General features: G+C 36.7%; 3 protein-coding genes across 4 annotated transcripts; all 3 read left to right on the top strand.

The window, feature by feature from the left end:
• The first annotated feature begins 240 nt into the window (after positions 1–240).
• On the top strand, positions 241–7,764 carry LOC107890331 (amino acid transporter ANT1). Its single transcript, XM_041076634.1, has 5 exons — positions 241–438; position 2,888; positions 5,796–5,836; positions 6,036–6,683; positions 7,326–7,764. Exons 1-5 carry the CDS (start codon positions 256–258, stop codon positions 7,731–7,733), a joined length of 1,281 nt encoding a protein of 426 aa, XP_040932568.1. The 5' UTR covers positions 241–255; the 3' UTR covers positions 7,734–7,764.
• A 277-nt stretch (positions 7,765–8,041) lies between these two features.
• LOC107889465 (uncharacterized) lies at positions 8,042–11,209 on the top strand. 2 transcript variants are annotated; one of them, XM_016813891.2, is made up of 9 exons: positions 8,042–8,262; positions 8,371–8,571; positions 8,645–8,753; positions 8,881–8,951; positions 9,202–9,247; positions 9,358–9,431; positions 9,555–9,667; positions 10,301–10,406; positions 10,896–11,209. In XM_016813891.2, the coding sequence occupies exons 1-9, from the start codon at positions 8,151–8,153 to the stop codon at positions 10,988–10,990; spliced, it is 927 nt and encodes a 308-aa protein (XP_016669380.2). In that variant the 5' UTR covers positions 8,042–8,150; the 3' UTR covers positions 10,991–11,209. The 2 variants fall into 2 exon arrangements, with proteins under 2 accessions (XP_016669380.2, XP_040932567.1); XM_041076633.1 differs by having other exon boundaries at positions 8,050–8,262; positions 9,558–9,667.
• A 1,112-nt stretch (positions 11,210–12,321) lies between these two features.
• On the top strand, positions 12,322–14,106 carry LOC107890332 (universal stress protein YxiE). The gene is made up of 4 exons (XM_016814794.2): positions 12,322–12,552; positions 12,671–12,768; positions 12,900–13,018; positions 13,138–14,106. Exons 1-4 carry the CDS (start codon positions 12,354–12,356, stop codon positions 13,229–13,231), a joined length of 510 nt encoding a protein of 169 aa, XP_016670283.1. The 5' UTR covers positions 12,322–12,353; the 3' UTR covers positions 13,232–14,106.
• The last annotated feature ends 657 nt before the right edge of the window (positions 14,107–14,763 follow it).

Raw genomic sequence — 14,763 nt, 5'->3', positions numbered from 1 at the left:
GTCTCATTAGCCATTCATAAAAAAATCTCATCGTTACATCTCCAATATGAAACTGCAAGTCCTTTACAACTTCAGAACAGCAACGTGGCATTGAACAGTTCATGCCAGAGTAGCCTTTGATCTCCATAGTGTGCTACGGGACTGGTTGGGCATTGAACCCTGTTAACCTTTTTGTCTTTGCCAGGAATCCTGAAAACAGCCCAATAGAAGCCAGGCAATCGCTTTCCAACTACAGAGATTCAAAGAAAAAAAAGAATGGGGGAGAAGAAATGTGATACAATCCCTTTGATCAACCCATCACCGTCGTCATCAACACAAGGAACTGCATCCAAACTTCAAACCATCGGGAACATTATAGTTTCAATAGTTGGAACCGGCGTTTTAGGCCTTCCTTTTGCTTTCCGAGTCGCCGGTTGGCTTGCTGGATCAATCGGTGTTGTCATTGTTAACATTATGATTAATGGCAGACAATTTTAATGGAAAACAATTCAAGTGGTGCAAGTTTAGCACCCTAAAGTTGACTTTGAAAAAGTGGCATGGGATAATTTTTTTTTTTGATCCTTGAGATAATGGGCTATTTATTGTTTGGTCCTTAAACCTCAACTATAAATAGGCCTTCTCATTTCTCATTTCAATTCATCCCAACCAATCTTTCTCTCTTAGTTTTCTCTCTTCTCCCATTTGAGAATTCTTAAGGAATTCTATTTGTTTGTAATATTTTCGAGATAGTAAAGTTATCATCTGGTGTTAGTGCCCGAGGACGTAGGTATAATTTACCGAACCTCGTTAAAACTCTTGTGTTCTTTCTTGTCCTATTTTTCTTTCAATATTTGAGGGTATAATAGTAGTATTTAATTGTGCTATTAAATTACTATAGAAGGGATATTCTGACTAAGGAAAGACTTGGTATTTAAGAGATCCATGTGATCCACCTCTCTTCCCTGGGAATTGAACTTTGTGTGATTTTTTAGTACAATAATTTACACGCTTCCGACCCTATTGGAACAACAAGTGGTATCAAGAGCCAAAGGTTAATCGTAGTATGCTCTATGGTTGCAGTTTGAACTGATCTTCCACATCAGAAAAGATTTTCTTAGGTATATTGAAAGATTATGGAGAAAACAGTCGGTGTAGGAGCTTCAACATCGTCCATGTGAACAAGACCGACAATTGCAAATGCAAGACTGGCCGTGGAGATCTTTGATGGCACGGGCCATTTTGGTATGTGGCAAAGTGAGGTTCTAGATGCCCTTTTTCAGCAGGGTCTAGACATTGCCATTGATGAAGAGAAACCAGATGATGTACAGGAGAAAGATTGGAAGGCGATCAATCGGTTGGCATGTGGCACAATTCGATCATGCCTTTCTCGAGAGCAGAGGTATGCTTTTTCAAAGGAGACTTCTGCAAATAAGTTGTGGGTGGCACTTGAAGAAAATTTTTGAAGAAAAACAGTCAAAATAAGCTACACTTGAAGAAAAGATTGTTTCGCTTCACATACGTCCCAAGTACCACAATGAATGATCACATCACCAAATTTAATCAGTTAGTCACTGATTTGCTGAATATGGATGAGACATTCAAAGATGAAGATTTGGCTTTGATGCTGTTGGGGTCACTTCTTGAGGAGTTTGAGTTCCTAGAAACTACTCTACTTCATGGCAGGAGTGATATATCTCTGAGCGAAGTCTGTGCGGCCTTATACAGTTATGAACAGAGAAAAAAGGACAAACAGAAAAACTCAATCAGAGATACAGAAGCTTTAGTAGTCCGAGGTCGTTCATACACTCGGAAGAAAACTCAAAAGGGAAGATCAAAGTCAAAGTCCAGACTCGGGAAAGATGAATGTGCTTTTTGTCATGAGAAAGGCCACTGGAAGAAAAATTGTCCAAAGCTGAAGAATAAGGGAAAAGCTGCTGTAGATGCTTGTGTTGCTAAGCATGATACTAGTGACTCTGAACTATCACTGGTTGCATCATCATCGTCGTTCCATTCAGATGAGTGGATATTGGATTCGGGTTGTACCTATCATATGTCCCCTAACCGGGAGTGGTTCTCTGATTTAGTAGAACTAAATGGAGGAGTTGTTTATATGGGCAATGACAATGCCTGTAAAACTGTTGGGATAGGTTCAATCCAATTAAAGAATCAAGATGGATCAACCAGAGTTCTGACTGATGTTCGGTACGTGCCCAGTTTGAAGAAAAATCTCATCTCATTGGGAGCCTTGGAATCCAATGGTTCAGTTGTTACTATGAGAGATGAGATTTTGAAAGTGACATCTGGCGCACTTGTGATATTGAAGGGCATTAGGCAAAATAACTTGTATTACTACCAAGGTAGTACAATTATTGGAGCAGTCGCTACAGCTTCCGGTAACAAAGAATTGGACTCAATGCAGTTGTGGCATATGAAGTTGGGACATGCCAGCGAAAAATCCTTGCAAATTCTGGCAAAGCAAGGATTGTTGAAAGGTGCAAAGGCTTGCAAATTAAAATTTTGCGAGCATTGTGTTCTGGGAAAGCAAAAGAGAGTGAAATTCGGTACTGCTATCCATAATACAAAAGGTATTTTGGAATATGTTCACTCAGATGTGTGGGGGCCTTCCAAGACACCTTCATTGGGAGGAAAACACTACTTTGTTACTTTTGTTGATGATTTTTCCAGAAGAGTTTGGGTGTATACCATGAGAACTAAGGATGAAGTGCTTAGAGTTTTTCTTAAATGGAAAACTATGATCGAAAACCAGACTGGCAAGAAAATCAAGCGGCTTAGGACGGACAATGGAGGGGAATATAAAAGTGATCCGTTCTTCGATGTGTGCCAAGAGTATGGTATTGTTCGACACTTCACAGTTAGGGATACACCACAGCAGAATGGATTGGCAGAGCGTATGAATCGAACATTGCTGGAAAAAGTTCGATGTATGTTGTCCAATGCTGGGTTGGGCAAGCAATTTTAGGCTGAGGCTGTGACATACGTTGGCCATCTTGTTAATCGTTTGCCATCATCTGCATTAGAAAGAAAAACTCCTATGGAGGTATGGTCTGGAAAACTGGCTACAGATTATGATTCCTTACATGTGTTTGGAACCACTGCATATTACCATGTGAAGAAGTCAAAGTTAGATCTGAGGGCAAAGAAAGCTCTCTTTATGGGAATCACTTCTGGAGTGAAGGGATTTCGTCTTTGGTGCTTAAGCACAAAGAAAATGATCTGTAGCAGAGATGTTGCCTTTGATGAATCTGCCACATTGAAAAATGTAGCAGATAAAGATATTCAGACGAGCAATACTCCACAGCAGGTGAAGTGTACTCCAAAACAGGTGGAGTTTGAGCAGATGGGGATTTGCCCAGTTAATAAGTCTAATTCTCCAGCCACAATGGAGGAATTAGAGGTTGAAGAGGTTCTGACCCAAGAACCACTAAGTACACCAGAACCAGTTGCAGTTGCAAGGCCACGGAGAGAAATTCGTAAACCTACTCGATTTACTGATATGGTGGCCTACGCCCTTCCCGTTGTTGATGATATTCCTATCACTTTTCAAGAAGCAATGCAAAGCTTAGAAAGTGATAAATGGAAAAGCGCCATGGATGAAGAAATGCAGTCTCTCCGGAAGAACAATACTTGGGAGTTGGTGCAATTACCGAAAGGTAAAAGGGCAATCGAATGCAAGTGGGTATTCGCAAAGAAAGATGGATCTCCTAGCAAGAAGGATATTCGCTACAAGGCAAGATTGGTAGCTAAAGGCTACGCTCAGAAGGAGGGAATTGACTACAATGATGTATTTTCCCCTGTTGTGAAGCATTCCTCCATTAGAATTTTGTTGGCCTTGGTAGCATAGTTGAATTTGGAGCTAGCTCAACTTGATGTTAAGACGGCTTTCTTGCATGGTGAGTTAGAAGAAGAGATCTATATGACTCAGCCCGAAGGATACACAGATGCTGGTGGTAGAAATTGGGTTTGTAAGCTGAACAAATTGCTATATGGATTGAAGCAATCCCCGAGGCAGTGGTACAAGCGATTTGATAGCTTTATGAGAAGGCAGAAGTACACAAGAAGCAAATATGACAATTGTGTATATTTGCAGAAGCTGCATGACGGATCTTTCATTTATCTACTCTTGTATGTTGATGATATGTTAATCGCTTCGAAGAGCCAAAAAGAGATAGATAAGCTGAAGGCTCAGTTGAATCAAGAGTTCGAGATGAAAGATCTAGGTGAGGCCAAGAAGATTCTCGGTATGGAGATAAGTAGAGATAGACAGAGAGGCAAGCTTTGTTTGAATCAGAAGCAATATTTGAAAAAGGTATTACAATGTTTTGGTGTAAATGAAAATACAAAACATGTAAGTACCCCACTTGCTTCTCATTTGAAACTTAGTGCTCAATTATCTCCGAAGACTAAAGAAGAAAGAGAATATATGGAAAAAGTCCCATATGCTAATGCAGTTGGGAGTTTAATGTATGCGATGGTATGTACGCGGCCTGACATTTCACAAGCTGTTGGAGTTGTGAGCAGGTATATGCATGATCCTGGAAAAGGACATTGACAAGCTGTGAAATGGATTCTACGGCATCTTCGAAAAACCGTAGATGTTGGTTTAATTTTTGAACAGGATGAAGCACTTGGTCAGTTTGTAGTTGGATATGTTGATTCCGACTTTGCTGGTGATTTAGATAAACGTCGTTCAACTACGGGGTATCTGTTTACTCTTGCGAAAGCCCCAGTGAGTTGGAAGTCTACCTTACAGTCTACAGTAGCTGTGTCTACTACAGAGGCAGAATATATGGCAGTTACAGAAGCTGTTAAGGAGGCTATTTGGCTTAATGGATTGTTGAAAGACTTAGGAGTTGTTCAAAGTCACATAAGTTATATTGTGACAGTCAGAGCGCTATTTATTTAGCGAAAAATCAAGTCTATCATTCAAGAACCAAGCATATCGACGTAAGATATCACTTTGTGCGGGAAGTCTTTGAAAAAGGAAAAATTCTACTTCAGAAGATTCCGACAGCAGATAATCCCGCAGATATGATGACCAAGGTGGTAACAACAATCAAGTTTAATCATTGTTTGAACTTGATTAACATCCTGAGAATTTGAGCACCTTCAGGTGTATGGCGCTCGAGAGCGCATTTGGAGGCACTACAAAAGATAGCTTTATCAAATTTGGGGAGTTGAAGGAAGTATGTGAAGATGTGATTATCCTAATCAAATCTTCAAGGTGGAGATTGTTAACATTATGATTAATGGCGGACAATTTTAATGGAAAACAATCCAAGTGGTGCAAGTTTAGCACCCTAAAGTTGACTTTGAAAAAGTGGCATGGGATAATTTTTTTTTGGTCCTTGAGATAATGGGCTATTTATTGTTTGGTCCTTAAACCTCAACTATAAATAGGCCTTCTCATTTCTCATTTCAATTCATCCCAACCAATCTTTCTCTCTTAGTTTTCTCTCTTCTCCCATTTGAGAATTCTTAAGGAATTCTATTTGTTTGTAATATTTTCGAGATAGTAAAGTTATCATCTGGTGTTAGTGCCCGAGGACGTAGGTATAATTTACCGAACCTCGTTAAAACTCTTGTGTTCTTTCTTGTCCTATTTTTCTTTCAATATTTGAGGGTATAATAGTAGTATTTAATTGTGCTATTAAATTACTATAGAAGGGATATTCTGACTAAGGAAAGACTTGGTATTTAAGAGATCCATGTGATCCACCTCTCTTCCCTGGGAATTGAACTTTGTGTGATTTTTTAGTACAATAATTTACACGCTTCCGACCCTATTGGAACAACAGTCATTACTGGCTTGGCTACTTTCTACTGCATGCTTCTTCTTGTTAGTATCAACTCATTTCTTTCTTTCCTTAATACTGTTTTTGTTTTTTCACTTTAGAGATACTGATATTATATATGTTTCAAAACTGACTTTGCATAGAACCCTGATCGTAATCAGTCATGATTCGTATAGAATCCTAACCAATAGTTGAACTCTTTTTTTCTGAATTGAAAAATTGCCTTTTAACTTTGATCCACAGATTCAGTGCAGGGAGAAATTAGCATCAGAAGAAGAATTAAAGGAAACAACAACATATGGTGACTTGGGTTGCAGATGCATGGGAAAACCAGGCGGATGCCTGACAGAATTTCTCATATTCATCTCCCAGTGTGGAGGATCCGTGGCATACTTGGTATTTATTGGCCAAAACCTTGCATCACTTTTCAAACTTCATGGCCTCACAATTGCATCTTACATATTCCTGTTAGTCCCTATTGAAATAGCATTGTCATGGATCAGATCCCTCTCGGCCTTTGCACCCTTCAGCATTTTCGCCGATGTATGCAATCTGTTGGCGATGGCGTTTGTTGTTAAGGAAGACGTACAACAGGCGGGTGGGGGAAATTTTTCATTTAGAGATAGGAAAGCCTTCACTGATAACTTGGGACGGTTGCCATTTGCAGGAGGGATGGCAGTGTACTGTTTCGAGGGGTTCGGAATGACACTGGCCCTTGAGCAATCCATGAGAGAGAGGAGAACATTTCCTAAGGTTTTAGCGATGTCTTTTACATGGATCACACTTGTGTATATTTTGTTTGGGATTTTTGGATACATGGTTTATGGTGACGAAACAAAATATATCATAACACTGAATCTTCCCAGGGATTGGACAGCCATTGCAGTCCAGGTAAATTTGCAGATATCTTTAACCATACATCTAGTTTTTAAGCACAAAGTTAGAGCTTATAAACTAATATACCTTAAGTATTCATACTCAGTTACTTCATTATAATGTAAAAGGCTCTATCGTGCCCCCACCATCAATTCAAGAAGCTTAGTTTATTCCTTGGGATCATCTTCAAAAATCATTTAAGCAGTTCTTATCATCTGTTGCTATACATAATGATCTGCCCTGCTTATTTGTCTTATTTGTCATTGTCCCCATTGTTTTTAGTTGCTGCTGGCATTGGAATTTGTTCTACGGGTGTCTTTTGCATGCAATTACCTCATTCTAGAGGATATAATATTAAGAAAAAAAAAATATTTAGTAGATCATCTTTATAGCCATTGACTGACTAGGCAGAAAGCAGAGGACTGAAAAAAAAAACCGAAAACTTTAAAACCATACGGAGTTTTAGATTTTATTCACCTTAAGGATTGTAACATCACTGCATATCTACTGCTAAACAAATATCTTACACATAGCATAACATTTAGATTACATATTCTTTTGAGTGTTCAAGGTTATGTGCCAAAACTGAGCTTTGAATCAAACCAGTTATTTGGTGCTGCAAATTCATAATACAGAACTTGTGGTGCTTTGGAACAGATTGGCTTGTGCCTGGGGTTAGTATTTACATTCCCAATCATGGTCCATCCAGTTAGTGAAATAGTGGAAGGGAAGTTGAAGAAGAACATTTGGTTTGAGAAGCTTCGCAACAATGATGCTGAAGAATCGACAATTAGATTAGAGAAGTTGGGAATATACATGGGCAGTGCAGTTCTGGTAATTGTGTTGGCAGTGTTGGCGTCATTCGTTCCGGGATTTGGTGTTTTTGTATCGCTTGTGGGGAGTAGTGTATGTGCATTGATCTCTTTTGTTTTGCCAGCCTCGTTTCACATCACATTGTTAGGTTCATCTTTGAGTTTGTGGCAGAAAGCCTTGGATGCTCTCGTTTTCTTGTGTGGATTGCTTTTTGCAGCTTATGGTACATATAACACCATTATTGGATTCTGAAAACAAATATAAATATAAATAAATTTTGGTTTCGGAAGATTTCATATCGAAAATTCTGTTCTTCAACTAGATTAGTGGACAGCAACAAACTTGTTAACTCGTAGAACCATAGTTGGAGACTGAATACATCATCATCTAACCCGTGATAATTTATAATTGGATAGATATTTAGTCGATCTTTTACAGTCCAAAAAGTTGAACCGGTGATCGTTGGATAAGACAAAAAATAACGAGGACCAAAGTGAAAGAAACGGAATACATTAAGGATAAAGTAGGCATAGAAAAATAATATTTCAAAAAAGAAAAAACAAAAGAAAATGGGGAGCTTGGCGCTTTAAGTTGAATCCAAAACTGAGTAAAAGCCACGGCTTTTTCTACAGTCACCTTCAAAACAGGGAGGGACAATCTCAAAAGAAAATGGAAGATTTGATTACAAATTTGAGTAAAAGCCTCGGCTCATTCTGCAATCACCTTCAAAGCAGCTGCGACGCTCTTAAGCAATCCATCGACCGCCGCCCCATCCCTCTTGGTTACCCACTTACCCCCTCTTTTTTTTATTATTATTTTGAAGTACTTTTTCCCCCTTCCATTAACGAAATTGTTCTCTTTTATTTTGATAATAATTTTCGGGACTCAGATTCGGCTTCATCGACGTTCGTCCAATGCCTAAACCGCCGCGTTTCAACCGCCACCGCCGACCTCTACCTTCTCGATTCCATGTCCTTCGGAACCGTTTCCTTCGAGGAACTCTTAGGTCACTGTTATCAAATTTTCAACAATAACCAAACGCATCTTCTCCATCTCGAAGATCACCTCAAGCCTCTCGGTTATCTCCCCCGTACGAACATTTTTGTTTACTTTCCTTTAAGAAAATCATTTGCAACTTTTTTAACTTTTTTTATTTTAAGTAGAATTTGAAATTGAAAATGAGGGAGAGGAAGAAGAGGTTTTGGATTCAAATGACAGATGTTTCTCCGTCACAAATTCAGCAATTAAGAGCTTGGATGAGGATCCTTTACTGTATCCTTGAATTATTACGTGTTATCTAAAACTGTTATTATTAACTGCACACTGGTTAGCAAAATCTTTATTATTAAGAACTGATGAAAATGGAATTAGTGTTTTCCCTTGATGTTATTTGTTGTAGTCTTGATGAATCAATGAGTCTAAAGAATTTCGGGCTCTCTGATGTTTGTCTTGCTACTTTAGCATCTCAAGGTTTGCAAAAGTTACTTACTTTTCTCTTTCCTAGTTTTCCTCTTTCATTGCAGTGTTTGAACCATTATTTTTTATTATGTCTATGGAAGATGAACTGATTTTTCACACTTTTTTGAGGGGTTTAGAGTTAAAAACCCAGTTTCAATCTATAGAAGATGGACTGGATTTTTATCCTTTCGAAAGGGGTTTAAAGTTAATTACCACTTTAGATGATGAATGAGCTGCTATATTGCCATCTTTGTCTCCACAGCTAATCAAAAGGTTGATGACTCTGATTTATCCTTTGGAGAAAATATGTAAGTTTTTGGAGTCTTGAAAGTTCTTTATATCGTATAAAAGCCACTCTCTCTTTTGCTGGTCTTTTTTTTTCTTTCCTTTAGAACAAACTCTGAACCTAAAATTGCAGGTATAATGGAGATAAAGCAAACAACATCAAGGTTACAAATAAGCCTGCTACAGATTCCATAGAAGTAACTAAAGGTAGAGATTACTGACTTTTTGTACACTTTTAAGTTGCCCTTGACAATCCATTATTGGGTTTATGACTAGCAATAGAAGTCTCTAAGCAGTGTTATGTTATTTATTTTACACTGTGATACATAGCAGAAGGGGAAAAGGACCCAAATCATGTTGAAGTTAAGAGGCCAATATTACAAGTATCCAAGGATGGTTATGAAAGTCTTCCTTCGTATATGACTAGTTTAGCATCATGGGAGGTATGCAGCTCATGCTTTTGGTTGTTGAGGATTCTAATGTTTTAAACATAAAATGCTATGCTAGAGTTGTGCTCTTATGGTTGAGCCACACTGGCGAGAAGGTTTTCAAAGAACTCTTTGCACATAAAATAGGACATGATAAAAATTTTGAAAATTGTAAAAGCAGAAATAAGATGGTAAAAAAACCAAATTACAACCTGTTGTTGAATTGAAACAATTGCTTCTTGACATTGTGCTATTCAAATGTATTATGGGGTGAGGGACAGGGCTGAGAACGAAAACCAATTTGCATGGTAATGTACAATTCTGTTTCTTTTGGGTTATAACTGAATGTATGGAGCCATGTCCCTGGTATGATGCTTAGATTGTTTCATTCTTGTATGTGAACAGTGAACCTGACCTGGTTTAGCTAAGGCATTAGAATGGTGGTATTAATTGATTTAAAGCTTTCTCTTTATAGGTGCTAATAACATGAAATATGCTGAACACACAATTCTTGGTTTTTTTTTCTTTTAATTGCGAATTCTCTTTAAAGAAAGCATAACCACTGCCTTCTTGGATGATAATCATCTAATACAAAATGCTTTCTTCATTTTATTTTTTTTTGGGGGGGGGGGGGGTGGGGGGTTTCAGGATCTGCTTGCAGCTGTGGAGAAGATCAACTCAAGTTTGAACAAGAAAGAGAAAACAAAAGGTTATAATTACTTCTACCAAGATGAAATTGAAGCCCTGGGCTTAGGTAATGCCCCGCATCCTACTATTTGTCTGTAGTTTGATTATATTTTATTATATTCCCACGGCTTTAGGTGTAACATTGAACATGGATTTCTGTCTGGCATGATATATTCAGTTTCTTTTTCAAGATTTTCATATACTTAGATGGGTCTTAAGAGGATCAAGTCCAGATACGTCTCTTGGGAGGATTATATACTTATACCATATTCGACTATGCATTGGATGCATGTGCCAGATACAGATATTTCAAGAAAAATGTAAAGTTAGAAGCCACATAATCAGTATATTCCATTGGTTTAATCGGGGAACACTTATTGTACTGGCAAGTTGTGTTGTTAGAAGTTAGAACAAAGCATGTCCTAGATTAATTATTTGCAATCCGGATATATCCTCAACCAGAGATGGCCAATTCATTTTGTCTAAATCTCAAATATAGCATGTAAATGGTTAACATCTAAAACCCGAGTTTACAAGTTCTGATTGGTGCATACAGGGCCTAAAGGACGAGCTTACTTGCTGCTATTGGTGCGCATGAATCATCTTATTGTGGAGACCATTGATGGGCGGATTTCTTATCGAGTGATGTGAATTAGAACCAACTTGATGGGCGCATGAACTATACCGGTTTACCATACTCTAAACTGGATCAAAGTAGACACCACCAAAAGGCATCTACCTTTTCTGCAACATCAAAATGATTACATCATCTAGAAACGAAACATCTAGCTTTGCGTTCACTTCAGAAACATTCCAATTTGTTGAATTGAACTCGAATTATCAAATGAAAATGAACTAATTCATGACTCATTTAGTTCACGAGTCTCGAGTTTTTCTTTTAATCAGTACCGAAAAAACTTAATTTGAATTATAGCAAAAGTATGGATAATTGAACTTGAAGTTGAGTACAACAATTAAATTTATTTTTATTAGAAAATGAACTTAATCAAATCTTTCAAATTATTAGATTTTTATCTTGAATTAAGAGTTTTAAATATATCTATCTAATTATTTTAATTAAAATGATAAAACTTAATTATAAAAACTAGATCCATTTTTTAAAATTTGTCAGTTCATTCATAATTGCCTTCCATTTGATTTGGGCCACTCTCTATGGTGAAGTGGTAGACTTGACTCTATTGATCAAGGAGACCAAGATTCTTCTCTTTCTCTGCGATCTGAGAGTCGATAAAATAAAATAGGTTTGTTATATTAATAGATATTGCGACAACTTTCGGTTTGATTGTTAATCTAATTTTAATTAAATAAATTATTAATAAAAATTTATAAAATTACAACCTATTTGTTGGAAGTAATTATTGTATTATTATTTTTATAATGATTACTCTTAAAAAAAAAATCTCGTGTATGTAAAAAAGAGTAAACAATTCGTGTCTCCATTTTTACATCTTACTCTTTCAAGTGTTATTTTAATTGCAACTTTAACTTTTAACAAATAACTCAAAATTAATACAGTATAGGATTAATAAGTTACCGCCTAGAGATAAGAAAAGGTGCTGTTTCTTAATTTAAGGTTTTGTATGTGGCAGTCAAAAATCCGTATGCCGTACGTTACGACACTTGCAATTACGGAACTTATGTTATTTATGAATCGGTGCCGCAAAAGGAAAGCGGTGAGATTAGTAGGGCAGTGGGAGGGTAATCAAAATATTGATTGGCCACCCCTTAAGGACAAGACAAGCTAGGCTGCTGTTGCTCTGACAAGACAATCACCCCGATCGGCATGTTGCATCCAGCCCAAAACTGGCAATTTTGGCTCCAAATAAATGAAGCCAGCTCTTTTCGTAAACATCATCCTAAACTTCCACGTCTCCCATGTTTCCAAGTGTGCAATCAAGATTCAAACACCACATCCAATGGCATATATACATAAATAAATAATAAGAAAAAAAATTATAGTTGGTTCATAATTTTGTGAAGGATTTTGAAGAAAATGAGAGTTATAGTGGGTGTTGATGAGAGTGATGAGAGTTTGTATGCTCTCCAATGGACGGTGAATAACCTTTTCAATGTGCTGATCAACAGTGCTGCTGGTGGGGAACGTAATTTGCTAACCCTGGTTCATGTACACCAACCATCCAAGCACTATGGGGTCGGCCCTTCTGCCTTCCCTGCTGGACCAGGAGTCGCAGGTTCTCTTCTTTCTTTCTTATACACACCTAGTTTCTTCACCACTTAATAATTAATTAATGTCCAACTAAGAACTTATCTGTTGCTAATAGTTAATTAATAAAGCATGGATGCATGCAGCTTATCCATCAACTGCGCTGGTGGATTCTGTAAGGAAATCTCAAGAACAAATTTCAGCTCGTATACTCTCCCGTGCTCTAGAGATGTGTGACAACAAGGTCGGTATGCGTACGTTCTCGTAGAATAGATTAACAATGTTCCTACGCAGCTTAGTCATTCAATTCAAGCTTTTAATTATTTATCTTTTATATATAATATTGAAAACTGAAAATGGTATTAATTGCTGCAGATAAAAGCAGAAACTCTGATTGTTGAAGGAAATCCTAAGGATAAGTTATGTGAAATTAGCGAGGAAATGAAAGTTGACCTCCTTTTTGTTGGCAACCGTGGCCTTGGCAGGATTCAAAGGTCTTTTTAATCATACTTGCATTTTAATTGCTTTTCCTCTGCACCCATGAAGTTGTCTTTGTCATCCCTTATGAAAAATTAATTTCAGCGACAATGTGGCTTTGTTGTGGTGATTTCAGAGCATTCTTGGGAAGTGTAAGTGACTATTGTGCACACTACGCAAAATGTCCAGTCCTGATTGTTAAGCCACCGAAAGAGATGGCCGGCCAGTAAAAGCAAGGATTAAAAATGTTGACATTGAACCTGGATTTAATAATTAAATTTTATTGCTTCATGTCATCGTCGGTTTTAGGTCGTGTAACTTTTTTATACCAAAACAAGTTTGTCTTGAGTTTGACACCTATTCATATATATACACATATATACAAAGTTATATGTTTGCTTGTAAACCCTATATATATATTTTTTAAATTAGTGTGAATGAATGGAAATACGTTGGAGAGTTTTATAACATCAAACTTTGATTTTTTTTATAACATTAAGATCTTAAACATTACAACGAGGATTTACACTACGTAAAATGAAAAAGAGTTTCTTATTTTTAGAGTGATTCATAATATATAGGGGCGTAAAGTTGCTTGGTTTGATTGCCGAAAAAGGTTGAAAAGATGTTAGAGTAGAATTTCGCTCTCGTCTTTTCTTGCCCCTTCCTTTTAAAAGAGATTTATTTTCAAAAGATTTATTGATGGGAAAGACTTAGTGCGAGCCTTCAATTTTAAATTTGATTCAGACTGCTAGTTGGATATAATTTTATTTAGGTTTAGTGAGTATGGTTTTCAAGGTTGGTAAGTTTGGGAAGTTAGGATCATAGATGTGATAATTATTCTTAATGTTGTTACAATGTGCATTGTCCATCGAATATTTGTAACAACATAAGCTCTTTCTCTAATGTTACCTTGATGAATGGGTATAGTAATTGCCCCTAGTATAGTGAAGTTTTTCTAGACTTGTAATATGATGCTTCCTCTTTGATGAGGGCAAAGGTCATTGTTGCTTGGGCACTAGCGTCAGGGTGCAACTACAAGGGTTGCACGATATTTTTAAAATTTCGAAGCAACACTTTTAATGGCCATAATCTTTTATTTTTGATGTGGCGTTGTTTATCATTCAAATGGTTATATAGTATTTGAAGTCTCGTCTTTTTTATGTATTCAATGTTTAGATATTTTTTTATATATAAATGGTGAAGAAATGGTAAAGAAGTTTAATGAATGAGTAAAAATTCATCAGATATTATTAATATTGCAATGATATTTATACATGAAATAGATATTTCAAAATAGAAAATTTAAACAATATCACTATAAAATTTTATTCTAAGCAACTCAAAATAGCAAGAGATAAAAATAAAAAAGAAACAAAATTAAGTGAAATAGATAAAGATTGTGATTTTTCTTAGATACACCAATATTGAGTCTCAATTGTTCAAAATTATAATGTGGAACTGTTGGAATTTTGACAGCAGCAAAAAAGAAAATAGAGAACATAGAACAATGAAATAAGATGCAAGAGAAGTTTTTACTTGTTCACAAATGTGCAGTAAGGGAGCTTATGGCTGACAGCTCATTTTTGCTCTATTTTGCTCAATTTTTTAATAAGAAAAACAATACATTTATAGTCAAGTACATCACCTAAACATCCACATAACACCACTAAGTTACATTGAAATTTATGAAAACATTATTTGCACACATAGGTAAGCTGATTTGTCAATCTATGAGCACCTAATTACATTAAAAGCTATA

This window comes from Gossypium hirsutum, chromosome A09 (assembly GCF_007990345.1).
Source record: "Gossypium hirsutum isolate 1008001.06 chromosome A09, Gossypium_hirsutum_v2.1, whole genome shotgun sequence".
In the NCBI taxonomy this organism is placed as follows: domain Eukaryota; kingdom Viridiplantae; phylum Streptophyta; class Magnoliopsida; order Malvales; family Malvaceae; genus Gossypium; species Gossypium hirsutum.
Note: the sequence above shows the minus strand (reverse complement) of the source record. Positions and strands in the feature narration are given on the sequence as shown.